General features: G+C 47.3%; 1 protein-coding gene across 2 annotated transcripts in view; it reads left to right on the forward strand.

The window, feature by feature from the left end:
• LOC140393561 (large ribosomal subunit protein uL3-like) overlaps positions 1-13,549 on the forward strand; it is a 31,760-nt gene that overhangs the window by 10,019 nt on the left and 8,192 nt on the right. For both annotated transcript variants that reach the window (XM_072479849.1, XM_072479850.1), the window contains exons 4-7: positions 2,230-2,365; positions 7,555-7,741; positions 10,225-10,385; positions 12,491-12,592. In XM_072479849.1, the coding sequence (XP_072335950.1) occupies positions 2,230-2,365; positions 7,555-7,741; positions 10,225-10,385; positions 12,491-12,592 (586 nt within the window). The remainder of the gene's footprint in view (positions 1-2,229; positions 2,366-7,554; positions 7,742-10,224; positions 10,386-12,490; positions 12,593-13,549) is intronic.

Consider the following 13,549-nt stretch of genomic DNA (forward strand, 5'->3'; position numbering starts at 1 on the left):
CAAACATTTTTTTCTAGTTCTGACTACCCAAAGTAAGAAGGCCTATACCCGCATTGGGTTGCCTAAGAGCATTGCAATAGGGTAGGCCATTCAGCCCTCAAATCCATTCCACCATTCAAATAGATCATGGCTGATCGAGACTTGACTTTATTGCACATTCACAGTTAGGTAGGGCGATTGTGGGATGTACAGATTGTGGGGGTGCAATTTTACAGCCCCGTCTTGGTAGGAATGGGGCAGGAGAATGTGGCAAGCTGTTCAAAGCTCCATTGACTTCAACGGGACCGAAAATCCCGCCAGAGGGAAGCGCTCAAACATTCCGCTCCAGGAAATTGTGTCACCTTCCTCACAGACATGCAGCATTTCTTCTCAAGATCTCGGGGTCGAATTTGACTTTTGGAAAATCACCGTCCGTCTCTAAACTTGGTCGATCGCCTGCCTGTACCTGCAGCCAATTTCCTGTGCCCCCCCCCGCCCCCGCTGGCTGACTGCCTGTCGCCTATACCCATTGTTGATTGCATGCCATCCGTACATGTGCCTGATCCATGTGTCACCTCAACCTGTGGCCTTTTGCCTGCAGTGATGGCCAACATGCTGTACCTGCAGCTATGATTTTTGAGAGCAGATCTCATTAACATTGGGTTGATGAGTCATTGGGATGGGAAGGGGGAGGAGAGCATCAAACAGGTTTCCCAATGCAGCTCACTGGATTGGCATCACCCAATATTGTGTTGTTCCGACTGCCAGTAAGTCAAGTGTGGATGTGATTCTCCTGCAACTCTGGGACACACTAAAATAATGCCAAACCCAACCGTGGCTGGGTCTCCAGCTCATTCACCAGGGGAAGTGGTTGCGGTGTACACAGTACATGCTCCTACCAATCCACCTAAAATGGAGCCTATGACGGACAGAAAACAGGGGTGGGGCAGAGAGAAATCAGGGTTGGGGGGAATTCAGTGAATGTTGTCAGCCTCTTTCTTGATGGTTAAGCTACTAACCCAATTTTGTAGCCATTACTATCCTTTCCAAAAACATTCAAACTCTTCATCCCCGATGAACAGTGGCAGCCGTGTGTACCATCTACAAGATGCACTGCAGTAACTCACCAAGGTTCCTTAGACAGCACCTTCCAAACCCACGACCACTACCATCTAGAAGGACAAAAGCAGCAAATACCTGGGAACCCCGCCACCTGGAGGTTCCCCTCCAAGTCACTCACCACCCTGACTTGGAAATAGATCGCCGTTCCTTCACTGTCACTGGGGGAACTACCTGGAACTCCCTCCCTAACAGCACCATGGGTATACCTACAGCTCAAGGACTGCAGCGATTCAAGGAGGCAAATCACCACCACCTTCTGAAGGGCAACTAGAGATGGGCAATAAATGCTGGCCTAAACAGCGATGCCCACATCCTGTAAAATTAATTTTAAAAAAATATCAGGAAGTAGAAATGAAAAATAAGCCCCCTCCCTCTCCCACCCGTGATGAACCCTTACTTACCACATTTGCTGTTTTTAAACATGCAAGCCATTATTATCACAAACGTCCAGTACTATGATAAATTTATAAACTTCAATCACCTCTGTGAAAGCCCAAAGTGAACAATCCCTAGTGTAAGATCTTGGGTTGATGAATTTACTGTGCAGCTTTACAACAGAGCTATGCAGAACAGGAAGATTTCATGTGCAGCCCCTAGCCTGTGTTAAACCTGCGCATGACCTGGATTTAATTGAATCGGCCATGCGCCTGTATGAAGAATGACCACTTCAGCAAGATACCAGAGAGCATTCTATCCAGCATGATTCAGAAACTTTACAGAGAATAGATAAAGCATGGGGTCCTGAGCCTGGTCCATAATAATTTACTGCAGGTCGGCAGTTGTCTCTCATAAATCAATTAAATCCTGATTCTGACTTATAATTAAATTATTTGTTGCATTTTTCAGAACACCTAGTAACTGTAGGCATCCATTTTAAATGGGTGAAAGGTCTAACAGATGGGACTTAAAAAATTGGGCCAGACACAAATTGGACTCCACAGAAACTGCGTTTGGTTTCCCATGTGATGGGCGTCTGCCCATAAATTGAGAAAATCCAATTGAAAAATCCAGGCTTGTGGTAGGAATATGGGTGGGACCTTTGTGGTCTTTTGGCTTTGAACTGAATGATCAGTATATGTTCAGTATTGTATATGCCACAGCACGTCTCATACATTCATGCACCACTAGGTGTAAGAGTAAGAAGAAAGCCTTTACTAAATACAACAAGAAATGGCAGGATGAAGCGGGGAAAAAGCAGCTCGAGAAAGATTTTGAAGCCATGAAGAAGTATTGCACGGTCATCAGAGCCATTGTTCATACTCAGGTGGGAACTGTTCTCTTTCTCCATTTTCCACATTTATCTTTCCCACGTCTAGCCACTCTTATCTATCTGGGTGTTCTACAACTGGGAACAGGGTAGGTACCAACATGACTCTCATGCAGAGTTGCTCAGTTGACTGTACACATAGGCACATAGTACTTAGAGCAGGAGTAGGCCTTTCGGCCCTTCGAGACTGTTCCACCATTCAATAAAATCATGGTTGTTCTGGTTGTGGTCTCAACCCCACCATCCTGTCTGCCCCCCATTACCATTGATTCAAAACTCTGGGCGCAATTCTCCGCTCCTGCGCCGGTTGGGAGAATCCCCTGGCGTGCCATTTTTCCACGCGAAGCCGGTCCGACGCCCTCCCGCGATTCACCCAAGCGGCGAGAACGGCCCCGTCGTGTTCTGCGCGGCGCAGGCCGGAGAATTGCCCGAGACACCCAAAATGGCGATTCTCCGCTATCCCCGCTATTCTCCAGCCCGGTTGGGCCGAGCGGCCTGCCCAATACGATGGGTTCCCACCGGCGCCGTCCACACCTGGTCACTGCCGGCGGGAACAGCGCGGGAATGCTGGGGGTATGGCCTGTGGGGGGGAGAGGGGGGTTCCTGCACCGGGGGGGGGAGGGGGCCTCAAATGGGGTCTGGCCCACCGATCGACGGGCCGGCCTCTCTGAAGGAGGACCTCCTTTCCTCTGCGCCCCGCAAGATCCATCCGACATCTTCTTGTGGGGTGGCCTCGGGGAGGACGGCAACCATGCATGCGCGGGTGACGCCAGTTACGCGGCGCCGGCCGCGTCATTTACAAGGCGCCGCTTTTACACGGCGCCAATGCCCGGTGCGCGCTGACGACGCTGCTTTCGCGACACGCCCCCCGAGTTCCTCACGGCCCCGCTCCTAGCCCATTTTCGGGCCTTGAATCGATCGCGATCGGGGCCATTTCGCGCCGTCATGAAACTCCGACGGCGTTCACGATGGCGTGGGCACTTTGTCGCGGGAGTGGAGAATCGTGCCCTCTGTCTAACTCGGCCTTAAATATATTCAATGACCCAGTCTCCACTGCTCTCCTGTAATGCGCCAGATTAGGTGGGTATTTCCCGGTGCTTGGAGCGCCAAGAAACACCACACTATCGAACAGTCATTCGGATAGATTGGGGCCTCAGCGGGAACGGGTGGCTGAGGCTGCACTTAGTCCCGTTTTCTGCTCGAAGGAGCTCCGCTCGCTGACACTCCTCTGTGGCATTTAAAAATGGCATCCCGATCTCTGAACCCCCTGATGCGACCCCCGAACGACCCCCAAGCCCCAACTCACCTATAAGGAGGTCCTCGCCTCCCCCCCTCCCCCCACCCCGCATCTGTGCAAGGTTCCCAACTTGCAGTACAGTAAAAATGCTAGCTTGGCACCACCAGTCTGGATGAACCTCTGCCAATTGGCAGTGGCACCTTGACAGTGCCAGGCTGGCACCCAGGTGGCACTACCAGGATGTTAGGCTAGCAGTACAAGGGTGCCCAGGAAATAAGTCCAGTTAAAGGTACAGTCTGCCCTGTAGTAGTCTCCACTTTCATTCCCTTTTCAGAATCCTCCTTACGAACCCCAAAAAGGTCCATGGGATTTCCTCACAACTGCCAACATGTTGAATGAAGTGTCCCACTTTATTGCAATGATAACACCTAAGCCTTCAATTCTCACTTCCACTATCAGTACCTTCCTTCCCAGTCTGAGAAGGAGCTCTTGGAGAATTCCCAGCTATCCATTCCCTACCTCGGCTACCTTCTATCCTTTCACTCTCCCACTTCCTATCCTTTTCAAAATTATGGAAGTGATTGACCAAAGGTTTAAATTTATGGATCAGCTCAGAATCACCAGTGATTATTGCTGCCTGTCGAGCGGCAATAACCCTTTGGTCTTCAACATAGATTCTTATCACAGAGCGTAGCGAATTCTTAAATTCTTCTAAGAGAATGAGTTCTCTCAGAGCCTCATAGATAGTTTCAAAATCCAATGCTGGTATCTACTTATTATCTGCAGAATCCTTTCAAATTCAGCAAAGTCTGTCCCAGTTGTTTCCTTAAATTCCAAAACTTTTGCCTATATGCCTTGGGAACTAATTCATATGCATCCAGAATAGCCATTTTTACCTTGTCATCATCCTTAGAGACCCCATCTGATGGGGAAGCATAAATTTATCAATTGACTTTGCATTGGCAAAGTCAACTTTTCTTTTGGCCATCCCATTTGGGTTGCTATTTTCTCAAATGCCATGAAAAATGCCTCTACATCCTCGTCTTCAAACTTTGTAAGGCCTATATAAGAATATCGCTACTGGGTTCTGTTCTAGGATTAAGCTTCCCTCTAGTTCTTGCCAGCTCCCTTTTAATTTCCAGCGCCTTAAGCTGGAACTTTCTCTCTTTTGCTTTTTCCTCTCTCTCTAATCCAACTTCCTCCTTTGAATTTCCATGTAAAAAGCTTTAGCTCTTTCGTTTTGCTGTTTATCAATTATCTTTCGTTTTGCTGCATCTTCATTTCTTTTTCTATTTTAAAAAATTCCCACTCATGCTCAATCTGTAATCGAGTTCTCTACAGCTCAATTTCTCCATCAGAAAATTTATTTGATGCTCCACAACTTGGACTACTTGCTTGTGGGCTCTCCGTGGTTCTAACAGACTCAAGCACTCAATATATTATATATCTCTGCCTTTTTTGTTTTAACTGGCTCTTCTATTTTTACTTAACTTGCCAATTCAATTAGCTTGTCTTTTCAAAGCCCTTGTAAATTAACCAAAGGCAGGTCCTCCACCTGAAGAAAAGCCTTATCAGCTTCCAGAGCCATTATAAATCTGGTGTCTCATATACCCCAAATGTCATTGTCAATTGTTCCAAAAATCCCAGGCGAACTCCCAAATTATATTTTGACACCCTGGGCTAGTGTAAGGTCAATTCCAGCCCCACTTGATCTGGAGTTACAACACAATTGAAATTTACTATTCATTTAAAAAATGCGTGAAGTCTTTGGCCTTTGGTTGCCCAATAACTATAGTCACCAGGTTTTAAATTTAAACACAATCAACTTTTATTAAAAGTTTTATTAAGTATAAATAAATAGGCAGCAATTACAACTGGTTAACTATTATATAATTTCTAACCCTCTTTAACTCACCCCACTGTCTACAAATACACAAGACAGACAAACACAAAGGGGAACGAGGGGTGTAAAAAATACTAAAGTTAAAAGGATAAAAGTCTCTGTTTCAGATGGATGTCCTCCAGTTAGACTTTTCTTCACTCTAGGCATCTAGTTGGGTGTCTTTGCTTCCAGTCTGTAATGGTTTTTATTGTAAATTCATGGGGATAGGGTGTGGAGGTGTTGACCTTGGGTAGGGTGCTCTTTCCAAGAGCCGGTGCAGACTCGATGGGCTGAATGGCCTCCTTCTGCACTGTAAATTCTATGATATCTCTGCAGATTCAGAACTAGCAGGCAGGAAACATTCCGGAGCGAGAGAAAGAGAGAGCAACACACAACCTCTCCTACCAGCGTCCACGAGCTTTCTCATGAGTTGTCTGAAAACCCCACCTGGCAGGTCCAATCGTTGTCTGTTGCTGGGCAGGGTACTGTCTATGGCCAATCCATTGGCCACCAGCCAACCAATCAAACCAAATCACTCCAATTTCTCGGGTGCCATAAAGTGGCCAATCTACCAACTTTTCCGCCACTGGCAAAATCGCAGGACATTTGGAGGGGCTGATAGAATTCCAGCCATTACCTCTGATTCTCCTCCAACAGATGCTAGCTGGCCTGCTGAGTATTTCCAGCATTTTCAGTTTCTACTTATAGTCAAAAGGTTGTAAAGCAAGCGACTTAATTATGAGACTGCTGAGGCACACTTTGGGCGGGATTCTCAGTCCAAAGACTCCCAAATACATTCCCCGATTGGATGGAGAATCAGGCCTCGGGTGTAAATCGGGATTGATGCCGACCTGAATACAATGCTCCGACCTCCCGCTGATGGCATGAACGAAGTCCACGATGTGTGCCGGTGGGGAATGTAAATAAATTCAAATGGGTCTTAATTACCCATTTGCATCTATATCGCGGGCCCGGCGCTCTATGCTCTGGCCTCCAGTAATTCTTTATTGATACAGTTTCTTGGAGTCAATCACCGTCAGATTGAAATTGCACTGATGGAAGATGTTAGTGGGCTGTGGGGTGGGGCGGAAGGACCTATTCCTTGCTACAGACTGGGTTCGATCTCACATCAGCTAGGCATTTCTGCTTTTGTGCGCCCAAGCTTACCTTTACTTGTTGCCCTCATTGGATCGCTTTTGTCACCATTTATTCTTTTGAACTGTGATGGTGAAATTTGAATCCAGAACTTATGGATTTACCTCCACCTCCACTATTTGCAATACACGGAATATTTTTAGTTTATCATTCATAATTCAGGTTACTAAGATTCATAAGGAAGCTCCATAATGGAGTCCTTGTTTATTTTCCTGGCGGTTGGATTCAACTTGGTATCTTCCGGGAAGTGCGGGGTAATTAAAAAGTCCAGCCCTAAAGCTTGTGCTGTCTGGAATGGAATCTTCATTGAATCTCATTCCACAAATCTGCTCCTGAACTTTAAAAAAAATTAATTAATGGGATGTGGGCTTTGCTGGCTCGGCCAACACTTATTGTCCATCCCAAATAGAAGACTGGGTTAACTGCCATTTTGGAACCGCCACAGTCCATGTGGTTAAGGTGCACCTACAGTGCTGTTAGCTGTTAGGGAGGGAGTTCCGGGATTTTGAATTACCGACTTTAATTTGTTCAGGTTTTGGAGGGGCGTTCTGTTTGAAGATCCACCTCGGATCCTTCAACATTCATTTAGCTTTGCTTGTCTGCTTTTAATTGGCTGTGCAACACTTGTGGGTATCCTGAGGATGTGAAAAGCGCTACACAAATGCAACTTCTTCCTTCCAAACAGGATCATTTGTATTTCTGGATGTAGATTCTGTAGGTTGGAGTGATCAAGGGGTGACTGTGGGCCTTACGCTGCAGTCTAGTCAACTGGAATATCCAGGCTGAATGGAATGAAGGGCTGAGCATGGAGGGACAAATTAGAGGGGGTGAGGAACAAACTCTCTCAAACTAAATACTCTGGTCATGGTGCTGTTGTCATTTGATATTTTAATAGTTTTACTTCCCCATTAGATGAGACTGCTGCCACTGCGACAGAAGAAAGCCCACATCATGGAGGTCCAGTTGAATGGAGGAACAATAGCGGAGAAAGTGGACTGGGCACATGAGAAACTGGAGAAACAGGTCCCAGTGAGCACTATCTTTCATACAAACGAAATGATAGATGTCATTGGTGTCACCAAAGGAAAGGGATTCAAAGGTAACTCAGATACTTGGTGATTCTCCAGGATTCCTTTTGCGAACGTTAGATATAAACTGAAAAACAATTGCCCCCATTCCATTTCAAAAACTTTTTATTTTTCAAATGCTTAAAAATTAGTGGCAGAAAGCATTATTCACCAACCCACAATCCCAGTGGAGCCATGCTCAAAGGGTTGGCACAGGTTAGCTGGAATTCTACACTATCCTCTACTCTTGATCACTCGGAGGACAGGATCCAGGGTCATTTTCTGATATTCTAGCTGCAAAAGAGATGTCCTAACATTAGTAAGGCTAAGGACACCATTCATTCAAATAATGGGCTTGATTCAACTAATTGGGAACAAAGTCCCAGAGCGAGCGCGTTTCGCTGCGTGTTTCCCAGTGACTCGCGTTGTATAAGGGGCCTCAGAGGGAAACCCACAGCCGATGCCGCACATAGCCCCGTTTTGTATACTGGGAGCTCCGCTCGCCGAATCTCTCCAGTGTAGCGAGAGATCGAGACACCATTTTGCAAATGGCATCCGATCTCTGAGGTCCCCGAAGTGACCCCCACCCCCCAGGCCAAATACAATATGTGAGGGTCTCCGTCCCTCCCTTCACCAACACCCATGCAGGGCACCACCGGCCCAATCTCGCATGTGCAAAAAATGACAGCTTGACACTTTGTGAGGAAAAGATACTTCACCCCCCAGGAGTGATTCCACTGACAAAATGGATTTTTTGTGTTAAAGCAAACTTTATTATTAACACAGGAATAACTCCATTAACATCCATGGAAAAACAGCTTTTCAATGCACAATTATTTCATAGAATTTACCGTGCAGAAGGAGGCCATTCGGCCCATCGAGTCTGCACCGGCTCTTGGAAAGAGCACCCTATCCAAGCCCACACCACCCTATCCCCATAACCCAGTAACCCCACTCAACCAACACTAAGGCCAATTTTGGACACTAAGGGCAATTTAGCATGGCCAATCCACCTAACCTGCACATCTTTGGACTGTGGGAGGAAACCGGAGCACCCGGAGGAAACCCACACACACACGGGGAGAACGTGCAGACTCCGCACAGACAGTGATCCAGCCGGGAATCGAACCTGGGACCCTGGAGCTGTGAAGCAATTGCGCTAACCGCTATGCTACCGTGCTGCCCTATGTTAGACAGTTCTTACAAAAAATAAAGAAAGATCTTTGAGCTTACTTTCCCATCTACTTCTAAACTTTCAATTAAGCAAAATCCACACACACAGGCCAAATGCCACTTATTAATAAAGTTAACACAGTGGCTTACAGATTTATTCACAAAGTCCTTGGAAGAGAAGCTTTCAGAAGACAGTCTGAGAAATACCCCTCGTTTCCTCAGAACTCAGAACTGGGGCGTCATTCTCCGCCGGCGGGAGTCTCCGTTTTGCCGGCGCCCGGGGGTTTCCCGACGGCGTGGGGCTGCCCCAAAATGGGAAACCCCATTGACCGGCCGGTGTAACGGAGCATCCCGCCGGCGGGTCGGGGCAGAAATGTGGCGAGGCGGGATGGAGAATTTTGCTCCAGAACTCTAAAATGAAGCTAAAAACAGCCATAACCAGTCACAGGAGTGACATCACAGCTGGCCTAGCTGTTAACCCCTTAATCCCAATTTTAGCAGACAAATAGCCTGGAATACTCCGGCTCTTGTGATTCTCTGTTCCTGCTGGCAGCGCACACCTGCCTATAGGTTTCCCGGTGGTATGGGGTGGCTTCAATGGGAAATCCCATTGACAAGTGGCGGGAGTTGAGAATCCCACCACCAACGAACAGCACGTCGCCGAGAGACACACGGCTGGGGGTCTGGAGAATCCAGACCACAATCTGTATACCTTAACTCAAGTTCTTTTAATAACATTACTGTAACAGACATATAATACAACATGGGCAGGATTCTCTGACCCGCCGCCGGAGAATCCCCGGGAGGCGGCACGAATCCCACCCTGCTGCTCCGGCGCCGGCTGCCGTATTCTCCGGTTTTCGGGCGGGGGCGGGGATCACGCCACGCCGGTCAGGGGCCATTTGCAGCGCCCCCCCCTACCCCAAGCAATTCTCTGGGCCCCGATGGGCCGAGTGGCCGTCGGTTTCTGGCCAGTCCCTCCAGCGTGGATTGGACATGGTCCCACATGGCGGGACCTGGCTGGTCGGCCGGCTGGTGCGGTCCTCAGGGGGGGCGAGGGGGGATCCGCCCCGGGGGGGGGGGGCACGGTGGCCTGGCCCGCAATTTTACGTGGTAAGTGGTGGACTTCGTATGGGTCGTAGAAAAACATGGTCTAAGTTTTTAAAGCAGTGGGTAGATTGGATGTAGAATTATTGTCTGCAGCTCTTAGGAGATTATTGTAAGTTATCAAGTTTACTCAATAGCAGATGCACATTTAGGAAATTTAGTGTAAACTATTCCAATTTGTAACAAGTGAATGAAATGCAACTCCAGCAACTACACTTTTCCTTGTAATTTTCAGGCGTCACTTCCCGCTGGCATACAAAGAAACTGCCACGGAAGACCCACAAAGGTCTACGAAAGGTCGCTTGCATTGGGGCTTGGCATCCAGCTCGTGTTGGATTCACGATAGCCCGTGCAGGACAGAAGGGTTATTTCCACCGTACAGAGATCAATAAGAAGGTATAGTTCAAATGCACTGGGAAGGTGTGTCTTGGAGATTTATTCCAACTCTATTGCTATGTTAACCATAATTTAGAGTTACCATAATATTTAGTTGTTCCTCGTAACGAGAGGTTCAGTTTGAATGTAGAGGTATGTATGGATATGTAATCTATCCTGCAAAAGCAGAGCATTAATTGACTTGGGCTGACGTACAGTTTCTACATGAGGACTGACCTCTGATCAAATAATTTGGCCCTGGGTTTGTTCACTCAAGACGGCTGACTATTCCTTTCCATTAGTGCAACGATCCAAACAATTACAGTCAAACACTGTTGCTTCGGAAATCATACAATAGTTTCAATTGGATTTGTTCATGTTTTGTACATTAGGCTGGGACATGTCATGTTTACTTTTGACTCCTATCATATGTCAGAGCAGCATATTGCCAAAATAAAGCAGCTCCCACAATTGGATTTAGGAGTTTTAGGCCTTGTGAGGCAATAACTCTATCACGCAAACAGAGCCTGTCACTTTAAGAAAGCAGAATCCAGTGGTGTTGTAGTGTGTCTCCCACTTCAGTGCCAAAAGGAGTAGGAGGCAGTAGTAAAATCGATGAATCCTCCACAGGATCTGGCCACAAGCACATTTGACAAACCCTCTGGTTGTTTTATTTTCAAACATTTTGTTGGGCTAAATGTTTAAATTGGTCTCTTTACTGCCTTGTCTTTGAAAAAGGTAAGTCCTGCAACGCCCCAGCTGATCCAGGTGAAGTTTGGACTGCAGTTCAGACCGATGTATTTTCTGATGCCAAACTTACCTCTCGTGCTAATTATTACCGGACATGCTAGTTTTCCCTCAAAGACTTAAAAACACAATTGAGGTGAAACAAAAATTAATTTAAAAATTCATTTGGGCAGCTCGTGGCACAGCGGTTAGCGCTATTGCCTCACAGCGGCAGGGACCTGGGTTCAATTCCAACCTCAGGTGACTGTCTCTGTGGAGTCTGCATGTTCTCCCCATTTCTGCGTGGGTTTCCTCCGGGTGCTCCAGTTTCCTCCCACAGTCCAAAGATGTGCAGGTTAGGTGGATTGGCCATGCTAAATTGCCCTTAGTGACCAGGTGTGCAGGTTAGGTGGTGTTACAGGGATAGGGAGGGCTTTGGGCTTAGGTGGGGTTCTCTTTCAAAAGATTGGGCAGACTAGATAGGCTGAATGGCCTCTGTAGGGATTCTATGGTCCTATGAATGTCCATCCATAGTTACCACGAGAAGTGTGAGACCAAGTTCAGAATCCTTCATGCATTTATTATATTGTGAATAATAACAATTATTTACAGTACTGATCTATAGACAAACAGGACAGCTGATTTTGTACACAGCAAAATCCAGAAACAGCAAGTTAGACAGTTGAGTTGTTTTTGGTAGTGTTATTAAGGGAGGAGAGCTGGCCTGAATATGGCGAGACCATCTTACTCTTCTTTGAAACGTGCCAGGGGCTCTCTTCAATGTCATATAAAGAGTAGGGTAAATGGAGGTCTTGTAGCTTGGTGGGTAGCATCCCTGCCTCTGAGCCAGAAACTCTGGGTTCAAGTACCCACTCTAGGATGTATTAGACACAGAAGGAGTGTTCACGATGCAGCCAAACAGTTTGATAATCAACCTGTTAATCCTTTCAACATGCACGTGGCAGGCAGAAAGAGCAAGAAAAGATTCCTGGTCAGTCATTCTTGATGTGGAGTGATGCTCCTCAAGCACTCGTCCCTCTTTGAAACAGGGAGAGGTGCACACAATCCCCCTGTGGACAAATTATTGACGGGTGGAATAGTTAGAGATGGTTGACTACCTCCTTCCAAAGACAGGGGTGAATTCTCTGCCTCCCCAGCCACGTGTTTCTCGGTGACATGCCATTGCTGGCAGCGGGATTCTCCGTTCCGCCGCTGGCCAATGGGATTTCCCACTGTAACCACCACATGCCGCTAGGAAACCCAGGGCGGGGGTGCGCTGCTGGCAGAACAGAGAATCCTGCCGGCGGAGAATTCACCCCAGCGTTTGCAACGATCTTTCAGCTGTGTGCTGAATGTTCGCCTGATTATGTGCCTGAATGTTTTTTCCTGGTCCTGATTAGATATATCGCATTGGACAAGGTATCCACATCGAGGATGGCAAATTAGTGAAAAATAACGCTTCCACTCATTACGACATGACTAATAAGAGCATCACTCCGATGGTGAGTCAGTTTGAACAATCTCACTTGGAATATGCCAGATAATTGCAAAACTATTCAGTGGTTTAGTAAAACGATTGCTGCTCTCCATTATTAGCTCAGTTGGCTGGACAGCTGGTTCACGATGCAGGGCGAGGCCAACATGGTGGGTTCAATTCCTGTACCGGTTGAAGTTAACCATGGAGGCCCGGCCTCCTCAACCATGCTCCTCGTCTCCTCAGGTTAAATTATTACCAGTCAGCTCTGCCCCTCAAAGCAGAACGCACTTTATGGTCATCTGGGACTATGGCGACTTTACATACTTCTTTACATAAGACTTTAACATTTTTTAAAAATTCTCCTCATGTTCAACATTTTCATCAATAAACAACCAAAGAAAAATCAAACAAAAACAAATACAGTAACAACCCCCCCCCCCCCCCCCCCCCCCCCCGCTCAATAGACCAAACCATCGACCTGTACTTTCCAGGTAAAAAACACAAATTAACAATCAATCCGTAAACAGTGTAACCAGAGACAACAATACCGCCAACACCCCCCCCCCCCCTCCCCCCTAAGGTTCAATGGCAGCCACTTCTCGGAAATGTATAATAAACAGCCCACATGAATTGTGAAACCATCCTTCATCCCCTTCAGCTGAGACTTCACCTTCCTGAGAGTCAAGTAAATTTAAGTGCCCCCCCCCCCCCGGCCAAGCCATGTCACAGGATGGAGAAGCTAACCTCCACCCCAACAGGACCCGCCTCCGGGCAATGAGTGAGGCAAAGGCTAACATCTGCACCTGCCTGCCACCCAAGCTGTTCCAACCCCCCCTGAAAAAGGCTTCTAGTGGCCCCGGTTCCAAGTTCACGAGCACTATCCCCGAGATGATCCTGAAAACATCCCTCCAACAAACCCCTCACATTCCACGTGACTATCCTAACCGGGATCTCTCACCCACCTCCCCTCCTATCCACCATC

This window comes from Scyliorhinus torazame, chromosome 17 (genome assembly GCF_047496885.1).
Source record: "Scyliorhinus torazame isolate Kashiwa2021f chromosome 17, sScyTor2.1, whole genome shotgun sequence".
Classification (NCBI taxonomy): Eukaryota; Metazoa; Chordata; class Chondrichthyes; order Carcharhiniformes; family Scyliorhinidae; genus Scyliorhinus; species Scyliorhinus torazame.